The following is a 23,365-nucleotide window of genomic DNA, read 5'->3' on the forward strand; positions in this document are numbered from 1 at the left end:
AGGACAATGGAGGTCAACCTAACCTGGATTGTCCATGGACATGATAACCGTCTCCCCGGAGAAGGGGTAGATTGCCAGGACCTCCTCAGAGATGGTGTTGTGCTTGAAAGTGTTTCCAGAGAAGAAGACAGAGATGACCTCGCTCTGGGCACCCACATTTAGGACATACCAATATACCACTTGGTTCTGGCAGAGCTTCATTTGAAGATTATCAAAGACATACCCATTGATACCTGAAAGAAGAAGGGTGAGAAAAAAATAATTATGAAGCATAAAGAATTTCAATACTCTGAAGCACCTTAGGGCAGAGGTCCCCAACTGGGCTGTGCAAACAAGTGAAACCTCACCGGTTCTGAACCAAGAGCATGAAGCAAACTCCTTGTCCCAACAAAAAACCCTTTTATTGATTTACTGTGAATTTTGCTCATTCACATCCACAAAGTCTTTCAAGGGTGGATTTACAGTCACAGACCTTATCTGTCTTGGAGAGCTGCCAGGCCGATATCTGCAAAACTTGGCAAGGAGTCTCAGAGAGTCACGAACCAATGAAGTGAACTAATTGTCTCCTGCAAACTCCACTCCCCTTTTGCTCCTCTTTTATTTCCTCTGGGAGGAGTTATTCACCGTCCGCCTATGGCCTTACTCCCAAGTCGATACCTGTTCTTTAGCTGTTCCCTGGTGCAGGGCTTTGGGTGAAGGTTAGAGGGAAGCGCTCCTGGTGGCAAAGAGCCAGAGGCCCTTGTTCCAGTGGGACAGCATCATGGACTGGAACTGGCTGACCACCTCAGCCCGCTGAGCCTCCAGGCGCTGGTACCTGGCCTTGCACTCCTGCAGGTCTTCCGTCTGCTTGGAAAGCCTATACTTGTAGTCCTCAGTGAGGTGCTGCTGCTGAGCATCCTTCTCAGCCAGATCCAATTTGAACTGAGCCAGCTATTTTGCCAACTCTTTCTCCTGGTGGCTGCTTAACTCCAACAACTGCTTCCTGTTGGGGCCCTAAGGAGCCTGGGCGGGCAGGTGAGGAGTGACTGGGAGGGGAGTGGCGCGTAGAGGCCATCGAGGCGCCCCTTGACATGAGTGACATTGAGTTGGCCACACCCACCCAGTCACATGACCACCTAGCCATGCCCACCCATGCCCACCCAGACAGATCATCTTAGTGGTCTGCAGGATTTAAAATTATGAATTTAGTGGTCCCGGAGATCCAAACAGTTGGTGACCCCTTATCTGGAAGAAGATGAAAAAAATAAGCAACAGCCTATTTTCAATGTATGAGTATAAGGAAATCCAGGATCCAATTTGCAGTAGCATTATTAGACCTTCCACAACAGCTCCAGGTACGTGTAAGAAAGGCACATGTAACATCCTATCTTTCTTTCACTGTTCTTCACCCCATTTTTTTTTTTAAAAAATCTGGAGTTACTCACTGTACATGAGGTTGGATGCATAGAATCCAGGGTCTTGGCGATTAACGTGGGCTTCATCGGAACAAAATCGCTTGATATTCTCTGACAAGTACCAGCTCCAATTTTCATTAAAGACAGAAAACAGCACAAATCTTGCTTCATCGGCAATCATCTGACAGGATCACAAAAGTAGGAGATTAATGGGTCAGAATCTGGGTGGGGAAACTAGAGATTAAGATGTTGGACCAAGAAGACCAATGACCCAAAAGTTTCTTTGCTGACTGTAAGGTTGCCACTGACTTACAAATTGATAAGTGGGATGTATCTGCTCTTTGAATAATGCTAGGCTATGGATCAAATGTTTCTAGCGAATTAGTTGCTGGTAAAACTGTCTTCCCTTCTCCAAAAAAGTGACCTCATTGAAGAACAAATTATTAATAATATTTGGATGTATAAGTCTTCCATCATTGAAAGCCAAACTAGTATCTTCAAGTAGTGTTGTTCTCTAATTTTCTCCCACAATAATAAGAAAGCATTTCTTACATAATGTCTTTGAAAGTAACCATGTTTTTCCCATACAATAAGAAGGCATGCCAACCCAATTGCAAATCGTGTCCCTCCAATGTCAATAATCTTATATTTCTCAGTACAATCCATTATTTCATTCACTTTAGCACTGCTCCCTGGTAATATAATTTCCAATTTGGTCATCCAAAACCTCCTCTAACTCTTGCATCTTGTAGCATTTTTACATTAATTCACATTTTTTCTCCCTGCCAAATGTATTTCACTATTATTTTATTAAGATCTTCAAAATATTTTTTTTCCCAATTTTATCGGAATTGTTTGAAACAAAAACAACAACCTCGATAATATATTCATCTTAATTGTAGCTATTCCTCTTAGAGATAATTGCAAGTTTTTCCATTTTTCCAAATCTATTTAATTTGTTTTATTAGCTTAAAATAATCATCTTCCATAATCGTTACACATCCCCAAATATTTTACTTTCTTTGTGATCTGAATATCTAATCTCTTCATTAACTCTTTTTTCTGTTTCTCTGTAATATTTTTTACTAATATCTTAGTTTCTTTCTTCCTTATTTATTTGCAGTCCTGCTGTCAGCCATTTTCATTTTAGGATCTTTGCCCTGCCACACTCTCTGTTATTTTACTATGCTATGGGGTAATTGGGAGGGGGAATAGTAAGGAGTAGAATTTGTTGTTGTCAAAATAAAACATTCCTTTCTAGAAGCCCAAGGTCATTCTTTGTCTCTGCACCCCTGCACCTGACCAGAAGTGGATGGGTGGAGATGCCAGCGTGGCAGAGGAAGATTGGACCATGTGATGGACTTGTGGGTGTGGGGCAGTGGTGGGTTTCAATTTTTTTTAGAATCTCTTCTGTAGGTGTGGCTTGCTTTGTGGGAGTGGCTTGTCGGTCATGTGACCGGGTGGGAGTGGCTTGCCAGCCATGTGTCTGGGTGGCATGGCCAACTTGTAAAATGTGGTGAAACTCACTTAACAACGCTCTTGCTTAGCAATCAAAATGTTGGCTTAGAAACTCTGACATTTGAAGCACGCAAGTCTTAAAGCTGTCAAGTTACAAAACCCTTGCACCCATAACCCTTTAGAAAAAAAACCCAGGGGTGTTCAAACCTGAGAGCTTTAAGACTTGTGGACTTCAACTCCCAGAATTCCTTCTCCAGTCATGTTGGCTCAGGAACTCTGGCATTTGAGGCACGCAAGTCTTAAAGCTGTCAAGTTACAAGACCCTTGCACTCCTAACCCTTTAAAAAAAACAACCCAGGGGTGTTCAAACTTGACAGCTTTAAGACTTGTGGACTTCAACTCCCAGAATTCCTCCTCTCGCTCTTCATCTTGATGATGTGCGGACGGGCGGGGGGAGGGCGGTGGAACCGGTTCTAAACGGCACTGTAGATTTGTAGAACCTCTTCTATAGAAGATGTTAGAACTGGCAGGAACCTACCCCTGGTGTGGGGGCAAGATCATGAACTTTTCAATTGGGTGGAAAGCCCAGGAAGCTTTCCGATTCAGGTTTTCCACAGATGTGCCAACATGTCTCTCAATAAATTGGAACTTAGAACAATGCTTTGCCTTGGACTCTGATTTAATTTAGGATGATATTTGGAATGCTGCCCCCTGCTACCACAAGTGGGCTTCAGGGAAGCCTCCGGAGGGCGAAAATTGGCCGAAAATGAAGGCCGAAATCAGGTGGCCAGCGGGCACATGCATGCTGGAACTGTCAGGACAACGCCTCATGTGCCCTAAGAAATGGCTCTACTTGCACACATGCCATAGGCTGGCCATCACAGATCTAGTGTTACCATCAGAATACCCCAGTTGTTTATGCCACAATGTAACAATGAACCTGATTGCCTCGCTGATCCATGGATTCTCTGAAGCAGACCAGGAGGGGCCCAATAAGCCCAGATGCTAAGTCTTTAGCTGGTTTGATTGAGCTGTAATAGTAGCGTGTCAGGCAACTCGGATCAGATCTAGTCGGGCCGTCCTCCGGCATTATCTTCCATCTGTACGTAAACACCTGTTTGGGTCGTATTGGTATCACTTTCATGTTCTGATCTAGGAGGAAACAAACCACGATATCATACGGTTTAGTTTCCTACTGGTTTGCTGTAGCCACGTTTGTTGCACGGTGGCCTGGATAACACACGATGCTGTAGAAAGTTACCACCCACCCCTCCCAGAAGAACAAAATATTTTAGGAAAAGGCAGAGTATTATATTTCCCCTAAAAGAGAAATCGAAATTCTTAAGGGAGACAGAAACTCAGAGCTTCCCAGCAGATATTTGGTGCCCGTTGAGTGGGACTGGGGCAGCCTATCTACAAAACATTTCAGCTCCAGAGCGATGGGATTAAGACATGACCCTCCAGGACATCATAGGATTATCTAGCATCAAGGCTCAGTGCATTGCAAAATCACCTGAAGAACATTGCATTACCCAGCAAATTTCAACCAAGCTTGACTCAGAAAACCTACAAGCAGTGGTGGGATTCAGCCGGTTCGGAACTATTCTGGAGAACCGGTTGTTAATTTTCTAAACAGTTTGCAGAACCTGTTGTTGGAAGAAATCTCCTTTTGTTCCCCCCCCCCCCACACACACACTTTACAGGGTTAATCCTGCAAGGAAGGCAGGAAGGAAATCTTCTGGTGTTGTTTCTAGCCTAATCTTTATTGCTCTGCTTACAGAAACTGCCTCGCCGGTTAACCCTTATTACATTATAACAGCTAAGGCGAAGCACCCATTGACCTGAGTGATGTTGAGTTGGCCATGTCCACACAGTCACATGACCACTGAGCCACTCCTACCCAGCTGGTCATTAGGGCGGAGAATTGGTTGTTAAATTATTTGAATCTCACCTCTGCCTACAAGGTTAGCTAAGACCAATAGAATATATGCCCTTGCCACAGGAACAGGAAGTTCAAGGGCAAGGCCCAAGAGAGGGTATAAATAACCCTCTCTCTCAACTCCATGTGATCAGATGCACCAGGACCATGTGCTTGATGGTTCTGCTCCACCATTAAACCATATTTCCAATCAGCCTCCATGTTTCCAGTGTCTTTCTCCCCACTTGGAACGGAACCAGATGGATATTTCTCCCAGCAAGGCTAAGCCACAAACCATGGCATTACAAAGCCCACTGGACTATATCTGACCACAAGAAAACTTTAAAAACTCTCATATCATGTCATAATGTATACAGTATCTGAGATAGGCAGCTATAGAAATTCAACAAATACATTTGATCCCGTAAGCCTTCTACAATTCTACACAAGAGGGCAGCAATGGTCTTTAGAAAGTCAGATAGTAATTTAGTTCTCATAGAGACAGACTCAGAGAAAGGGAGAGAGGGAGGGGGGGGCAAAAAAAATAGAATTTGAATGGAAATCTGTCAATATTCCAACAATCACAGTATAGGTAGTCCTCAAGTTACGACCACAAAGGGAGTGACCCAAATTTGTGTTGTTAAGTGAGACATTTGTTAAGTGAGATCTTCTCCATTTAATGACCTTTCTTGCCACAGTTGTTAAGTGAATCACTGCAGTTCATATGTAACTAACATGGTTGTTAAGTGAATCATGTTGGCATCTTAGATCAGCTACAAACGCTCAACTTACCAATGTCTTCTTCTTCTTCATTAAATGACCCCATAATCCTTTGCGGAGTGGAGTCTGGGCAACTGAATGGAGCTCAGTGTTTACTGGCGGGATGCCCTTCCTGTTGCCAATGCGGAGTTTTGTTCAGCAGATACATTCTCCGTGTGCCCAGAGAGAGAAGTATCTTAAAAATATACTTTCTAACATTTCTCCAAAGTTGACGTAAGATTTCATCATGCTCTGCTTTCCAACATTTATTTTACACGGGAGAGCAGGTAGGAGAGGAGCAGCTCAAACTTTAGGCCACCGCACCAGTCCAAGCACTCAACTTATCCTGATGTTTGATTTAGCACAGAGCACAATCTTCAGACCAGCTTCGCAGATCAAGCTGAGGACTCAGTCTTGGCGTGTTTGACTCCTCCCTCCTTCCCTCTACTTTCAGATTACATGTGAATGCAGCACGAGAGTCATCCCCACCGCCCTTCCACAGACACCTCCCAAGAGATCCCTCCTTCCCACTGTCTTACGTCGAGTACTTCCGATGGGATGGAATGAGGTGACATTGGTGATTCCGTGAGGGTAAATGTTGTAGGGCCGGCTGGCCAAATTCTTAAACACAATCTGAAATGAGACAGTTTGATATTCCATTCAATCTCTTTGAAGTATTCCAGATGTGGAACAATAAGATAAAGGTAAATGTTCCCCTCACACATATGTGCTAGTCGTTCCCGACTCTAGGGGGCGGTGCTCATCTCCGTTTCAAACCTGAAGAGCCAGCGCTGTCCAGGATGTCTCCCTGGTCATGTGGCCGGCATGACTAAATGCCAAAGGCGCATGGAATGCTGTTACCTTCCCACCAAAGGTGGTTCCTATTTTTTTACTTGCATTTTTACGTGCTTTCGAACTGCTAGGTTGGCAGAAGCTGGGACAAGTAACGGGAGCTCACTCCATTACGTGGCGCTAGGGATTCAAACCGCTGAACTGCCGACCTTTCTGGTCGACAAGCTCAGTGTTTTAGTCACTGAGCCACAGTGTCCCTTATGTGGAACAATATTATGTATCAAATCTACCAAAACAGGGAAATGAAGATCTGGGACCTTCCAGATCGTGTTTAATCCCAAACTTCTGCACCCATTATTAGAGGTATATTGGGGTCTCGTGTATGCAGAAGAGTACTGTACTTCTTTTAAATAGCACCTCTGGGACAACCATGACCTGGATGACTGAGAACCTCTATAGAAACTTAACATTTTTAATGAAAAAATGTGAGCACACCATTTTCCTCAGACTTCAGAGTCATCGTAACTAGAATGAGTGAATTTCTTAAGCAGCTGACCTACTACTATTTAAACTTTCATGGACTCTTGAAAATAGTTTGGTTCGTTGGTTTGCTTCAGTGGTGGGATTCAACATTTTTTACTACCAGTTCTGTGGGCGTGGCTTGGTGGGCATGGCTGGGGAAGGATACTGCAAAATCCTCATTTCCTCCCTACTCCAAGGGAAGGATACTGCAAAATCCCCATTCCTTCCACACTCCAAGGGAAGGATACTGCAAAATCCCCATTCCTTCCCCACTCCAGGGGAAGGATACTGCAAAATCCTCATTTCCTCCCCACTCCAGGGGAAGGATACCGGAAAATCCCCATTTCCTCCCCACTCCAGGGGAAGGATACTGCAAAATCCCCATTCCTTCCCCACTCCAGGGGAAGGATACTGCAAAATCCCCATTTCCTCCCCACTCCAGGAGAAGGATACTGCAAAATCCCTATTTCCTCCCCACTCCAGGGGAAGGATACTGCAAAATCCCCATTTCCTCCCCACTCCTGGGGAAGGATACTGCAAAATCCCCATTTCCTCCCCACTCCAGGGGAAGGGTACTGCAAAATCCTCATTTCCTCCCGATCAGCTGGGACTCGGGAGGAAGAGAATAGATGTGGGTGGGGCCAGCCAGAGGTGGTATTTACCGGTTCTCTGAACTACTCAAAATTTCTGCTAGCAGTTCTCCAGAACTGGTCAGAACCTGCTGAATCCCACCTCTAGTTTGCTTGTTTATTTACACAGTGCCATTATTGATCAATTACTCATTTCCCTCAAGGATGTGAGAGAGTTTACAATCAATAAAAGCAATCAATTTACTGCTGATGAACTAAGGCAGACCTGGTGTAGTCAACATCAAGATTGATATGCTCTATTGGGGGGGAAAATATGAGGCACTTTAATGAATTGGTGAAAAAAGCAGAAAATTGTTGTAAAAAAAATCTTTGATACAACCGACTATAACAAGTATGAATATAGCAAACCTTTGGTGAATGCAGCTTTTATTGATTCAGATTATTGAATATGCATTACTCCATCATCTTATAATGCTTAGTACACTGTACTATTTTATTTATTTTTTCAGTCTCTTAATGAAGAGGGATTGCTTTGAAATGCATAGGAACTTAGTTATAGCAAAATCTGTGTTGTGCCTCCTTTTTTTTCATCTATTTAATAGGGGATACAAGTAGTCTTCTAAGGGACGCGGTGGCTCAGTGCCTAAGATGCTGAGCTTGTTGATCAGAAAGGTCAGCAGTTTGGCAGTTCGAATCCCTAGCGCTGCGTAACGGAGTGAGCTCCCGTTATTTGTCCCAGCTTCTGCTGACCTAGCAGTTTGAAAGCACGTAAAAATGCAAGTAGAAAAAAATAGGGACCACTTTTGGTGGGAAGGTAACAGCATTCCGTGAGCCTTCGGCATTGAGTCATGCCAGCCACATGACCACGGAGATATCTTTGGAGAGCGCTGGCTCTTTGGCTTTGAAACGGAGATGAGCACCGCCCCCTAGAGTCAGGAACAACTAGCACATATATGCGTGGGGAACCTGACCCTGGGATACATATGCAGCTTAAAGAATAACTAAATGAATTGAACATTTCTGATAGAGTCCATTAAAGATTTTGATAAGGAAACTATAGAAGGATCCTTCTGTAGTTTTGATTGCACAGCCTTGACAGCTCACAAAAGACTGTCGTTTAGGCAGTGGGATAGCCAACCTTCTGAAATCAAGGATGTTCCACCCATTGGAGGCTTCCAAGAAGAGATTGACAGCTCTTGGTCTGGGATGATCTGAGGATTTCTTACAAGATCCCATCCATCCAGATCAGGGGTTCTATGATCTTTCAAGGGCCAAAAGTCCTTCCCTAGTTTGAACCAAGAGGATTTGTCTGCATGGCGCCAATATTTCTCCACTGATCATGAGAACATTCTCAGAGGAGAGCATCTCATCACTTACAATAAATTCGTCGCCAACTTCTCCTTGGAGGACTGGTCCCAGGAGGCCCAAATGATCCGGTTTAGATGCCTTCCGCGTGTTGAAAGCCGCATCCTCATATTCCACAAACATTGCTTTCTTATACTTGGACCCGATCCGTTGGGGGCCATTTTCCAGAGATTTGCTGTAAGTACTGCGGAGGAGGAGAGAAAGCCAGGGCTACAACTCAAGAGAATATTAGCTCAGTAGTGGTTTAGCAAATCCCTAGTTAGTCAAATGCCTTTTTATAATTTATTTATAGCATCATTGAAATGCTAAAGTATTTAAATGAAATGTTTGGTATATTGCTTGGGTTGCTCCCAGACCATAATTTTCCAACTTGGTGTTTTCCATACTACCATAACCTGATCCCTTCTCCTTAACCTGTCGTGTTAAATTAAAGAATTAGCACTTTTCACTTCTTTTTACAGCAGTAGCAAGCCTCTAGAGCAGGGGTGTCAAACTCAATTTCATTGAGGGCCACATTAGGGTTGTGTTTGACCTCAGGAATCTGGGGAGGGGGGCTGCCAGCGGCCAGTAGAGCTGGCAGCAGATTCAGACAGTGAGGAGGTTGGGGAGGAACATGAGCCAGTCCTGGAGGCTGGGGAAGTCTCTGACGAGGGCTCTGTGTCAGAGGGGGAGAGGGGGCCAGAGCCGTATGCCAGTTATCAGCTGCCTTCAGAGTCAGACATCAGTGAGGCAGATGAACAGCTGGAGCCTGTTCCCAGTGTGGGCATGCACAGAGTTGACAGACGAAGGGAACAGCTAAAGGACAGGGGTCAACTTGGGAGTAAGGCTACAGGTGGACGATGAATGGCCCCTCCCAGACGAAATAAAAGACGAGCGAAATGGGAGTGGAGTTTGCAGGAGACAATTAGTTCGTTTAATTGGTTTGTGACTCTCCAAGACTCCCCGACATGTCTTGCAGATATCGGCCTGGCAGCTCTCCAAGCCAGATAAGGTCTGTGACTGTAAAGCCTCCCTTGAAAGACTTTGTGGATGTGAATGAGCAAAATTCACAGTAAATTAATAAAAGGGTTTTTATTTTTCAGGACAAGGAGTTTGCTTCATGCTTTCAGGAAGCCTCGGTCAGAACAGGGGGTTGGGTTGGCAGGGTATGGGCAGAGTGGGCAGGGTCAGCTCGACGTCAGTCATGTCATCAAATGCCACTTTACCTAATAGTTTGTTTTGCTAGCACTCTGCCAGCAAAAATGGAGCTTGTGAGAGCCACATGCGGCCCTCCTGGGCTCCGTTTTCAGCTGCTATGGCCTCCTCCCAGCCTCCCAGCCTCCCAGCTCTGTTTTCTCTGGCAGAGGCACTGCAGGCCAGTCCTCTGTTTCTAGGGCAGCCCTGCAGGCCAGATCTGGCCCGCAGGCTTTGAGTTTGACACCCCCTGTGTCTGGTGTTTATATCTCTGTCCTTTTGAACAGTTTTTTACTTGTGACCGAAGCCAATCCTTTGATGATTCCTCATCACCAAAGCTCCCTGGGCCTTCCTTATGGATTAGTGGAGTTTCTAGCAGACCCTATAACTATAGGGAAGGAAACAGGACTGTTGCAAAAGTCAACCCAAGAAAGGCAGATGTTGAGAAAGATTGATTCCACCTTAGTTTATCCTAGGTATAAGTAGATCTGCAGAATTACAATCATCCTTTGAAGAGTCTGTACTTCACTATCGATAAAAGTCTTTCTTGTTATTGAGTTTGCCCTTCATGAAAGGCTTGATCCGAACATCATAATGGCTTGAGGTGATTTACCTGTCCAGGTGAGTGGGCTTCACTGGGGCATAGTCCCAATCACCTTCCTCTGCAGCAATATAATGCATCCAGGTCACAGGTAATCTTTTGGCCCGAGAACGTCCAGCAATCCTTGGTGAAAACTCATCCAAGTCTACCACCGTGCTTTCCAAATCGTCTCCCTCATATTCATCATAATAGTCCTCATTTGGAGATGGTTCTACCATCCTCAGCTTCTTTTGAATAGGTTCTGGACAAACTTCCACTTGAATTAAGGCTTCCATGCCAGCTGAAAGTCAATGGTGAACAAGATGTTAGCCAGGTTTCACTTTCTCTTTGTTGGAAGCAAGTTTTAGAGCTTGTTAAGTCAGTCAATCTGCAATTCAGGTCTGGTGTCTATTACTTCCAAATTGCATGTTTATTCAATGTTCCTTTTCCCTATGACATGATCTGGCATGATACATTTTTTAAATATATGCTAGTTGATAACCTGGCATTGCCCAGGTATTTATTTATAGGGGGACAAAGTCCAGACCAAACGTAATTTCTAATGTTGATTTTCCCCGTTACCCGAGGGAGCCCCCTTGTAGAGTACTGTGAAGCCATTACCATGGCAACCCCACTGCAATGTACATTAGAAGTCATTCTATGGCAGTATGGTAGAAACCATTTTAAGGCACAACAAACTGTATCTTAACAGAATACAAACCCTGAGGGGTATTAGGGCTGTCTTACCCACACAGTATTTTTCTCCAGAGAGTAAGTCATCTGTGTATCATATTTGGTTGAAATTGCTCGAGGTGTTCCAGAGTTATGTTGGAACATACACACATGCAGCCATTTTTATAGATAGATAGATAGATAGATAGATAGATAGATAGATAGATAGATAGATAGATAGATGGATGGATGGATGGATGGATGGATGGATGGATGGATGGATGGATGGATGGATGGATGGTGGATGGATGGATGGATGGATAGATGATAGATAGATACTGTAGATAGATAGATAGATAGATAGATAGATAGATAGATAGATAGATTAGATAGATAGATAGATAGATAGATAGATAGATAGATAGATAAGATAGATAAGATAGATAGATAGATAGATAGATAGATAGATAGATAGATAGATAGATAGATAGATAGATAGAAGATAGATTATTATTTTTTGTCAATGGGAATAAAATAAAAAGTAGAAAAAACCCAGAGAAAACATACATCCAACTGTAGCAACAACAGAAAAGAAAGAAAAACTGTACAAAAAGGGGGTGGGTGGGAAAAAATGACCTAAACATTAAATGTAGAAAAAAATCCATCCTGGCTGGATGCTGAAAAGAAAACTAAAAAAAAACCCTGATAAATTCTGTTCCCCCCTTACATAATGGGTCTACAAGTAGTTGTAAACTGAATCATCCTTATTTAACAAGAAAAATATATCATATAAACAAATATTTCAGATGAGGAGGTCCCTATCTAATAATCGAATTGACCCAATGTCTAATATATATAACACATTTACGTTAGGAAGGTGGTTTTACTACAACAAGACATGACTGCAAGAACATTAGTTTTAAAGATAAATGCTCAAAGCTGTAGTGACTCCCTAGAATTTCAAGCTTTTGTTGGCCCAACAAATTTGTCCATCAATCAAATTCAAGATCCCAACAGGGTGGATCTCAAAAGCATTCTTGATGAATGGAGACACAGATTCCAATAAAGAGCTGTCAGTGAAGTTGTGGGTGCTCGAGCAAGAAGAGAGTGGACAATCATTTGTCTGAAATGGTTTTAGGGTTTCCTGGCTGATCAGGGGATTGGACTAGAAGACCCCCAAGGTCCTTTCCAACTCTGTTATTTTGTTAAGACTGGATGTTTGCCTTGCTGAATCACATTTTTGCAAGGAGCGTGAGAATCTCGAAGCAGCAGTAAAGAGCTGTTGCCAAAACAAAGATGGATTGGACATTGCTTTGGGCCTCATTGAATATGGTGTGAAAATCCACAGTCAGATACCCTTGTTCCAGCAGTGGCTCCAGAGAACTGAATTTGAGAGCCTCTCTGCGGATGCTTTGACAGATGGTTGCTATAATTCGGGGATGCTTGCAAGTGCCAAAATGCCTCTTGTGATGGGCAGGACGAATCCCAAAGCATCCATTGACCAGTTGAGAAAGGAAACTGAAAAACTCTCTATCATCCTTACATCACTGTTGTGGCCCAGCAGTAGCCGTTGGAGCTGCTGATGGACTCCGATAGCGAGGACCCCTATGAGTCTTCTATGGAAGATGTGGAGGACCCTGAGCAGGGTTCAGACTCAGAGCAGGGACCAGAGAGGCTGGTTGGCCACCAGGAGGCGCCTGAGGCATGGAGCAGTGGGGAAGATCAAAGGGAGTTTGTCCCTGACGCCAGGCAATGGAGGGCAGAGAAACGGAGGCAGCAGTTACGGAGTCAGACTCACAAAAGATAATCAAGCCCAGATGGTTGTGGCTTGGTTCCTCCCAAGAGAGTATATAAGAAGAGACTTTGGGAGGAGTCCTTTTGCAGGACACAACCGTTCGTACTAATCTGGAGAACTCCTTGTCTAGTCTGTCTTGTGTTCCTGTGTCTGTTGGAGTCTGGGTTGCTGCCAACGTCTTGCCAGTGAATCGTGTCTGGGCTTTCAGCCAACAGGATTATAATTGCTGTGAATAAAGAGTGGCAAACAGCTAAGCCTGTGTCTGCGTTCATTACCGGATGGAAGGGGGGGGCAGAACAGATCACTTTGGTCCTTTTGCTGGGAGATAAACGCATAAAAGCAATAGTTATCAACAATATTTGTTTTCTAAGCAGTCCCATGCAACCCAGGGAGGATCCAAAGGAAAGATCCGAAATAGATGTGTGCCTTGTTTTGAAACCTCCATATAATGATGCATTTAATTTTGTTTTAATTGGGTAGGGCAAGGATTTTGGTAGATGCCCTGAGAGAGTCCTCTGAATTTATACAGGATGTGTCTAAAAGCTCAAACGCTTTAAAGCTACCGTTTTCAGCTCGTTTATGTTAAAGGGAAAATGAGTCACACTCTCTATCTCTGACACCATCAACCATCATCTTCTTTTAATGACCCCGTGATCCCTCGTGGGGTAGGATCCGGCCAACTGAATGGAGCTGAGTATTTACTGGCCAGATGCCTTTCCTGTCACCAATGCAGAGTTTTTTTCCCCCCAGGAGATATATTCGCATTGTACCCACAGAGAGAAATATCAGTCTCTGCCTAGGATCGAACTCACAGCCTCCTGATCATGTTGTTGTTTAATTGCTAAATGCAGGTACCTTGCTGATGTGATGGAATCTGGCAGAACATCCGAAATGTGCCGTTGGTTCTGGGGGTCGTCTCAGCAGTGAGGAAAACAGCCGGGGAGATGTCCAGAGTGACAAGTCGATGTTCCCTCACCAAAAAACTGTGACCCTCAAAAAGTATGGAGTGAACTTCAGGCTGGGTGCCGAGGCTAATGACATACCAATAGACGGGCCGCTTCTCACACAGTTTGAGGTCTGTAGGTTGGGAAAAGAGCAACGTTCTAGTTGAGATGCTTAGGGATGCTCAAGGCAACATGTGGGTGAGATGCAGGAGTGCAAACTTCCAACTTCGTATTTTCAAACCAAGGAAGGAATCTAAGTTCGAATTAGCATTCAGAGCTTGTCCTTCACAGTATTATGCCCCGCAGTTTGCTAATAATAAGGACAATCGAGAGTGATATAACTATATTGGGAATCAATGCATGTGCTCCTAGAAATACAAACTCAAGGTAAGCCGCTACAAACTCGATTGCAGAAAATGCAACTTCAGCAACAGAGTGGTCAACGCCTGGAATGCTCCACCTGACTCCATTGTTACATCCTCAAACCCTCACAGCTTCAACCTTAAACTGTCTACCGTGGACCTCACCCCATTCGTAAGAGGTCCGTAAAGGGGGCGTGCATAAGCGCACCAGCGTGCCTTCCGTCCCTGTCCTACAATCCCCACTTATTTGTATTTACTTCCTTTATTGATGCTTATGTTCATACCTATACTTGTTATCTTGTACATGTTTGACCAACAAACAAACAAACAACTAAATAAATAAATAAATAGTGTAGCAAAATACATTATATTAAGGCAAATGTAGTTACAAGTGAAAACTGCATGCGTTGGTAGAACTGTAAACGAATGTGGATACTTGGAGCAAAATTTGAAAAATATTCAAGAGTGATAAACTAAGTCGGACAGTCACAAAAATGAAGAATGGAAAGCAACTTGCAGAGAGTTGTTTTTTCTTATTATGTCATTCATTCATTTCATTTCTAGTTCGTTCAGTTAATTACTATAAAGTGACATGATCCGAATGGTTCTATTCTATTCTATTCTATTCTATTCTATTCTCTTCTCTTCTATTCTATTCTATTCTATTCTGTCTTCCTTTAGTTTCTGGGAGACAGTTACATCAGGCAGACAAAGACCAAACAATTCTTCAAATTGTGAGAGATAGAAATATTCCACATTTTGATGAATCCATCCATCCACACACCCACCAGCCCACTCTCCTACCTACCTACCTACCTACCTACCTACCTACCTACCTATCTACCTACCTACCTAGCTAGCTAGCTAGCTAGCTAGCTAGCTATCAACTATTTATCTCATCTATCCATCATACCTTCCTCCCTCCTTCCATCTATCTATCTCATCTATCATCTATCTATCTATCTATCTATCTATCTATCTATCATCTATCTATCTATCTATCTATCTAGCTAGCTAGCTAGCTAGCTAGTATCTATTTATCTCATCTATCCATCCATCATATCTTCCTCCTTCCTCATCTATCTCATCTACTATCTATCTATCTATCTATCTATCTATCTATCTATCTATCTATCATCTATCTATCTATCAATCATCTAGCTATCTAGCTATCTATTTATCTCATCTATCCATCCATCATACCTTCCTCCCTCCATCTATCTCATCTATAATCTATATCTATCTATCTATCTATCTATCTATCTATCTATCTATCTATCTATCTATCTATCTATCATCTATCTATCTATCTATCTATCTATCTATCTATCTATCTATCTATTTATCTCATCTATCCATCCATCATACCTTCCTCCCTCCCTCCCTCCATCTCATCTATCATCTATATCTGTCTGTCTGTCTGTCTATCTATCATCTATCTATCTAGCTAGCTATTTATCTCATCTATCCATCCATCATACCTTCCTCCCTCCCTCCATCTATCTCATCTATCATCTATATCTATCTATCTATCTATCTATCTATCTATCTATCTATCTATCTATCTCTATCTATCTATGTCATATATGTGGCCTATTACCAATTTCATGTAATGGCTGACATGGTTTATAAAATGTGGTGTCCTTTTTGCCAGACTTACCAGGCAGAGAAGAATGAGTGAACCCATTGATAGTATGAAACTGAGGTTGAGTCAATGGAGGTTTTGCATTTCCTCTGATGTGAGAAGAAGAATACCAGCTCTTGTCTGATGGAGACATTGAAGGGAGGGAGAGGGGGGGAGGGAGGGAGGGAGGGAGGGAGGGAGGGAGAGAAAGAGAGAGAGAGAGGAGGAGGCGGCAAGTAATAGAGTTTAGTTCAAGGAATTCCAAATCACCAAGAAAAGAGGCCACCATTATCCACTGTTCCTGTCCTACGGGCCCATTATAGGAAAATCAGAATTAGACATCGAGACTAAACCTTTTCAGGTAGAACTTATAATCAGTTTCCTACAGCTGCAGATGACTTAGTTTTGAAAGAAAAACAGTCCTGACTGCAGTTTAGCCATAAACTGGGTAATTGATATCTTGTCTTTCTGTCCAGATATGTACCTTATGAAGTGTAGAAGCCAGTCTTAAACTAAAATAAAACTGAATTCCCTTAGAATCTGCTAAATTAGATACTGTACCATAGTATGCAACTAACCAAGAGATGTAATCTAGGATGTTGGTTGGACACGAAGAATTAAACCCATTAGGAACAAGCGAAGACTAAATCCTACAGAAAGGTATATTCACTGCTGATGACCTTATTCAACAGAATAAAAACACAAGTACAAGGGGGGCATAAACATGTTTTTTCCCCTCTACTTCCTCCCCCATTCTTCTCTTACCTTCATCAAATGCAGAAAACAGCAGCACAAATTCTTGTATTTTGCCCCCGGATTTTATGCTCATCAAAGCTCCTGCAAAAGAGAAACTCCACAGACCCATCAAAACAAAATGACAAAAAGACTTTCCACGGATTTTTAAGCAGATGACAATTTTCTAAACTGGAGCAAAACAAGAATCCTGAAATATTTTTTTCCCCAAATGCCATCACTCTGCTAAACAGCTAATTCCCACAACGCTGTCGAATTATCTAGTAAGATAACATCTTTATTTTGAAATATTTGATTTTCTTTTCATAACACACACTCACATGTATGCTATACATAGCCCATATCATATAGTATTAAATAATAATTACATCAGTTCCTCTTGTCAACAATGCCCCCCAAAATAGGAACCCATTATAGCTCTTCTGCTCTCCATACACCTCTTTCTTCTACCACCCTCCAACTTTCTATCTTCCTTCCATCATCCCCCTCTACTCTACTTCCCCTCCCCCTCTACCACTCCTCTCTCCACAATCCACTCCCCCCCCATCCTTCTCATCTTCCCTCCCCCACCCTCTCTCCCATCCCTCTCTGCCCATCTTTCTTCTTTCCAACTCCTCCTCTCCTTGGTGTATTTCCGCTACATGTCAATATGCTTAGCCTATCCTATTTTTAGAGAAAAAGTAATAATAGTAATAGTAGTAAGAATATAAAATAAAGAAAGAGAAAAGAAAAAAAGAAACAGTATACATGTGGTGTCAAATTACATTGAAAACTACATCTTAACCACTGAGCCACTGCATCCACTGGAAATGAATATACGGAAATCACAAATATTGTTTGATGAATGCTAGTAGGTCCATGTGAATCTGAACAAAACTTCGAGGATGTCTCAAAGGTGCTTTTTCAACCATGACCTTAGAATCTCCAATCGACTTTCAAGAAGATGGTCTACTTTCACCACCTGATCTTACCTGGCTTACAGACCAGCAGTGGTCCAATCAATCCAGAGTTAATATCCTTGACGCTGTCCACATGGGAGGAATAGGCATAAGTTAAGCAGTGTGAGTCCGATCCGGTTGGCCCTTGATCTTTTAAGATCTCCCACACATAGACATGGGTGTGACCAGGTTCCACGGCATCATCTTCTTTCTCTTGCTGGCTGGTCAAATCATCATAGCCCGCCCCTGAAAACATATAACCACTGTCATCCATGACTGTAAAGGTTGAGGTCATACAACACGCTAAGCCCAAACCATGCAAACTGCACTGCATTTGGGTCCAAAGGCTGAATCTGATTGCACTCTTCACTCTGGCTCTTGAATAGAAAGTTGAGCCATAGAGATAGCACTTAGACTTATATACCGCTTCACAGTGCTTTGCAGCCCTCCTAACAGTGGTGGGTTTCAAAAATTGTTCAAACCTACTCTGTGGGTGTGGCCTTCTTTGTGGGAGTGGCTTGCCGCCCATGTGACCGGATGGGAGTGGCTTGCCGCCCATGTGACCGGATATGAAGATGCCAATGATACTTGTCAGAACCACCTTAAATTACCTCACACACAGCACTGGCATGCATAAGAATATGATGTAAACTTGTTTTTTAAAAGGCATCTTTGGTTTGCGTTAAAACAACTTCAACACACGCAATGTTCTGATTGCACCACAAACGCAGTAGTCATCCTTACCTTTCACAGAGACACTGAGTTTTATAAATAGGAGCATGATAGTGTAGAATAATCATATCCAAGGACCAGTGGGGGTTTCAAAAAAATTTGAAACCTCTTCTGTAGATGTGGCCTGCTTTCCGGGTCCACTGGTGGAACCTCTTCTAACTGGTTTGGTAGATTTGACGAACTGGTTCTACCGAATAGGTGCGAACTGGTAGGAACCCACGTCTGCCTCCTAAGCAGTTTACAGAGTCAGCCTATTTCCCCAAAACAATCTGGGTCCTCATTTTACCGATCTCGCAAAGATGGAAGGCTGAGTCAACCCTAATCAATGTCAGGATCGAACTCCTGAATGCAGGCAGAATTAGCTTGCAATACTGCCTTCTGACCATTGGGCCACCATGGCTCCTAACGCAACATCCAATCAGCAGCAGTAATAACAATAGCACTTACTTATATACTGCTTCCCAGTGCTTTACAGCCCTTTCTAACTGGTTTACAGAGCCAGCCTATTGCCCCCAAACAATCAGGGGCCTCAATTTACCCACCTCGGAAGAATGGAAGGCTGAGTCAACCTTGAGCCGTTGAGAATCGAACTGCCAAACTGCAGGCAGCCGGCAGTCAGCAGAAGTAGCCTGCAGTACTGCATTCTATCCACAGTACCAACACGGCTCCAGTCAGCAGTGGAAAGAATTTGAAGAAGATGCAAGAAGGATAGTTGGGGTGTCATTCTCACCTTCAGAACTTTTCCAATAAGATACACCTTTGGCATGAATATTGAAGGGGTGGGAAGCCATGTTCTTAAAGGTCACAATCACCTTGTCATAGACTTCGGCTTGGATGATGGGGCCCAAAAGACCTGATGGAAAGAAGGAAAATCAGTACAGGCTGAAGTTCTGCTGATTGTGAAGGAAAGATGAGATGGGAATTGGGCTTTGGAACTGTCCTCCACCCCCTCTGAAGTTGTGCGAGAAGAAATTCCAAGGATGGGTTTGGATTTCTTTGGATTTCTGTTCTTCTTTTATTTGCAAACATTTGAAAACCTTTGATTCACATGCCACTATTACAGATCCACAGCTACTATTACATCATCTGCTGGTTGAGTTTCCCTTCCTGTGACTAATCTTCCTCAAGTAAATACATAGTGTGTTCCCATTTACAAGCATTATAAATATATATTGTGTTGCATTTGGTTTTCTGCCTGGAAGGTTCCTAGGGTGGAGCTGAAAGGCAAAAGGGAAGCAGTATGCTCCCTCCCATATTTGGGCATACCAGGTGCTTTGACATTACATACATACCAGTGGTGGGTTTCAAATTTTTTTAGAACCTCTTCTGTAGGTGTGGCCTGCTTTGTGGGAGTGGCTTGCTGGCCATGTGACCGGGTGGGAGTGGCTTGCCAGCCATGTGATTGGGTGGGCATGGCCAACTTGTAAAATATGGTGAAACTCATTTAACAACGCTCTTGCTTAGCAACCAAAATGTTGGCTCAGAAACTCTGGCATTTGAAGCACGCAAGTCTTAAAGCTGTAAAATTACAAGACCCTTGCACCCCTAACCCTTTAGAAAAAAACCCCCAGAGGTGTTCAGACTTGACAGCTTTAAGACTTGTGGACTTCAACTCCCAGAATTCCTCCTCTCGCGTTTCATCTTGACGATGTGCAGACGGGTGGAGGGAGGGAGGTGGAATCGGTTCTAAACAGCACTGTAGATTTGTGGAGTTAGAACTGGCAGGAACCCACCCCTGATACATACATACATACATACATACATACATACATACATACATACGTGTGTGTTTGTGTGTGTGTGTTCCAGCATAACTCTGGAACGCCTCGAGGAATTTCAACCAAACTTCCTACAAAGATGACTTACTCTCTGGAAACAAATACTGAGTGGGGTAAGATTAAGGGGGGTGTATTAAGATACATCCTGTTGTGCCTTAAATTGGCTTCTACTGTACTGCCGTAAAATGACTTCTACTGTACAGTGCAGTGGAGTTGACATGGTTATGGCTTCACAGTACTCCACAAGGGGGCTCCCTCTGGTAAGGGGGAAAATCCAACATTAGAAATTCCGTTGGGTCCAGATATTTCCCTCCTATAAATAAATACGGCTAGTAAGGTAATATATTTTGGACCAATTCCGGTTCCCAAATAGTCTCCTAAGATAGTTGTATGGAGTCCTTATTAAAGCAATCAATCAACCTAAGACATTTTTCAGTGGAGGAATAACTCCAGTAAGATTCCCCAAGTGAGAATGTCATAAGCAAAAAAAGACTCCTGAGCTTACCCATCCAAGCAGGTTTGGGTTTTACTTCTCTGAACGTAGAATCCGTGTATTCCAAATAAATTGCCTTTTTGTATTGAGGGCCTGGGGTGGAGGAAGACAACCTAAGAAATTAAAAAGAGTTGGTCAAAGAAGAAAAGTGAGGCCAAATGCAGGCGGGGCTCTGCATTTCAAATCTCGCGTTGTTGATCAGCATGAGTGGCACGGTGGCCTAGAGGTGCAGCTCTCGCCTCACAATCCGGAGGCTGTGAGTTCAATCCTAGGCAGAGGCAGATATTTCTCCGTCTGGGCACAATGAGAATTTATCTGCTGAAAAAAAAGAACTCCGCATCGGCGACAGGAAAGGAATCCGGCCAGGAACCACTCAGCTCCATTCAGTTGCCCAGATTCCATCCTGCAAGGGATTATGGGGTCGTTAAAAGAGCATGGTGGCCAATCAGCCTGGTTAGGAGGACTTCAACTCAAACAATCCTCACCCCTTATGACCCAACGGCCCCAGGTTTGGAGTGGGGGAGGGGTATCACAGCAGGTTGGGGAAGGCTGAAAGAACTGGGAAGAGAAAAGGGAGACAGTTTGTGTGTAATACAATGATGTGTCAAAGCAACCCCTCTTTCATGTTGCTTTGTTTGCTTTCTGCTCCATAGTCACTATCCTGCAATTTTCCTGGCAATGGTAGGGAAGTATTTTGCTTCCTTCTGAAATGCTTCCTTTCTTCATCATGACCCTCATATTGTAACGAGCCTATCATCTCTTGCAGAGTAGAATCTGGGCAACTGAATGGAGGAAGCAGAGTGGTTTAATGGCCGGGTTCTCTTCCTGTCGTCAATGCAGAGTTTTGTTCAGCCAATATATTCTCATGGTGCCCAGGGAGAGAAATATCTTAAAAATATACTTTCTAACCTTTCTCCAAGGTTGACGTCAGATTTCATCATGCTCTGCTCTCCAACATTTATTTTACACGGGAGAGCAGGTAGGAGAGAAGCAGATAACAGAGCCAAGCATGTCGAGCTTGTTACCAGTAGTACTGGAAACCTGGGAGGGCTATTAACTATTAGAGGTCAGACGTCCAAGCCTGCTAAGGGACAGACTTGGCCAGCAGGCAAGTTTCCAAGAGTTTCTCTCTAAGGTGACTCAGACCAGCCAAGGAAATCCGGGCGTTTAGGAGGAACTGCAAAACAAATAATAGGGGACCTGTGGCTTTTGAGTTTCATTTCAGGAGCGGTAAATCAGTACAGGGAGAAACAGTTTGGGGTCGTGATTAGGGTTAGAAACAGAGAGATTTTGAGTTCTAGTTCTGCTTTTGGCACAAAGCCAGCTGAGTGTCCTTGGGCCAGTCGATTTCTCTGGGCCCTCGGAAGGAGGAAGCCACCGGCAAGACTGGCGAAGATGGTTAAAAATAATTCAGCTAAATGAGGGGTGGGTTGCTGCCAGCATTACTGCTGGTTTGGCGTGCAAAATGTTTTGCACGTGCACGCTAGCTTTGCTCATGCACAGGCCAAACGCACACTCCACGCACGAGCGCATCGGCATCTAAAATTGTCTGTGCATGTGCAAAACGTTAAAAAAGAAAAAAAATACATTTCTGCAATGAAAATTGTTCTGTGCAGGCACCGAAAATCAAGATTGAAGAGCTGTAGGAAATCCATTAGGAGGCGTGGCAGGCCTGGGTTGCTACCGGTTCCAGCGACCCAGGCTGCCAAGTTACTACCTATTCGGCTGAACCGGGCCGAACCGGTAGGAACTCCCCTCTGCTAAATGTTGGAAATGTCACCAGACACCTGGCTCGTATTACCATATGTGGTGGACATGCGTTCATGTTTTTGTTCATATCTATAATTGTTATCTTGTAGATATTTGAGGAAGGAAGGAAGGAAGGAAGGAAGGGGGAAAGAAGGAAGGAAAGAAAGAAAGAAAGAAAGAAAGAAAGAAAGAAGAAAGAAAGAAAGAAAAGAAGGAAGAAAAAAGAAAGAATGAAGGAAGGAAGGAAGGAAGGAAGGAAGGAAGGAAAGGAAGAAGGAAGAAGGAAGGAAGGAAGAAGGAAAGGAAGAAGGAAAGAAAGAAGAAAGGAAGGAAAGATGGAAGGAAGAAAGAAAGAATGGGGAAAGAAAGAAGGAAGGAAGGAAAGAAGGAAAGAAAGAAAAAAAGGAAGGAAGGAAGGAAGAGGGAAAGAAGGAAGGAAAGAAAGAATGAAGGAAGGAAAGATGGAAGGAAGAAAGAAAGAAGGAAGGAAGGAAAGAAGGAAAGAAAGAAGGGAAGAAGGACGAGGGAAAGAAGGAAGGAAAGAAAGAAGGAAGAAAGAAAGAAGGAATGAAAGAAAGAAAGAAGGAATGGGGAAAGAAGGAAGGAAGGAAAGAAGGAAAGAAAGAAAGAAGGAATGGGGAAAGAAGGAAGGAAGGAAAGAAGGAAAGAAAGAAAGAAAGAAAAAAAGGAAGGAAGGAAGAGGGAAAGAAGGAAGGAAAGAAAGAAGGAAGGAAGGAAAGATGGAAGGAAGAAAGAAAGAAAGAAAGAATGGGGAAAGAAAGAAGGAAGGAAAGAAAGAAAAAAAGGAAGGAAGGAAGGAAGAGGGAAAGAAGGAAGGAAAGAAAGAAGGGAGGAAGGAAAGATGGAAGGAAGAAAGAAAGAAGGAAGGAAGGAAAGAAGGAAAGAAAGAAGGAAAGAAGAGGGAAAGAAAGAAGGAAAGAAGGAAGGAAGGAAGGAAGAAAGAAAGAAAGAAG

The 23,365-nt window shown here is 43.3% G+C and overlaps 1 protein-coding gene across 1 annotated transcript in view; it reads right to left on the reverse strand.

Annotated features, from left to right (window-relative positions):
* The window catches only part of F8 (coagulation factor VIII), a 50,458-nt gene that overhangs the window by 22,840 nt on the left and 4,253 nt on the right, over nt 1-23,365 (reverse strand). Inside the window, exons 2-13 of the mRNA XM_032228216.1 lie at nt 20,655-20,755; nt 19,102-19,224; nt 17,673-17,885; nt 16,714-16,785; nt 15,985-16,089; nt 13,874-14,095; nt 10,585-10,852; nt 8,811-8,982; nt 6,069-6,162; nt 3,793-4,004; nt 1,425-1,575; nt 24-233 (exon numbers count right to left, since the gene is read on the reverse strand). Of these exons, the coding sequence (XP_032084107.1) occupies nt 24-233; nt 1,425-1,575; nt 3,793-4,004; nt 6,069-6,162; nt 8,811-8,982; nt 10,585-10,852; nt 13,874-14,095; nt 15,985-16,089; nt 16,714-16,785; nt 17,673-17,885; nt 19,102-19,224; nt 20,655-20,755 (1,943 nt within the window). The remainder of the gene's footprint in view (nt 1-23; nt 234-1,424; nt 1,576-3,792; nt 4,005-6,068; nt 6,163-8,810; nt 8,983-10,584; nt 10,853-13,873; nt 14,096-15,984; nt 16,090-16,713; nt 16,786-17,672; nt 17,886-19,101; nt 19,225-20,654; nt 20,756-23,365) is intronic.

The sequence above is a fragment of the Thamnophis elegans genome, chromosome 12 (genome assembly GCF_009769535.1).
Source record: "Thamnophis elegans isolate rThaEle1 chromosome 12, rThaEle1.pri, whole genome shotgun sequence".
Taxonomy (NCBI): Eukaryota; Metazoa; Chordata; class Lepidosauria; order Squamata; family Colubridae; genus Thamnophis; species Thamnophis elegans.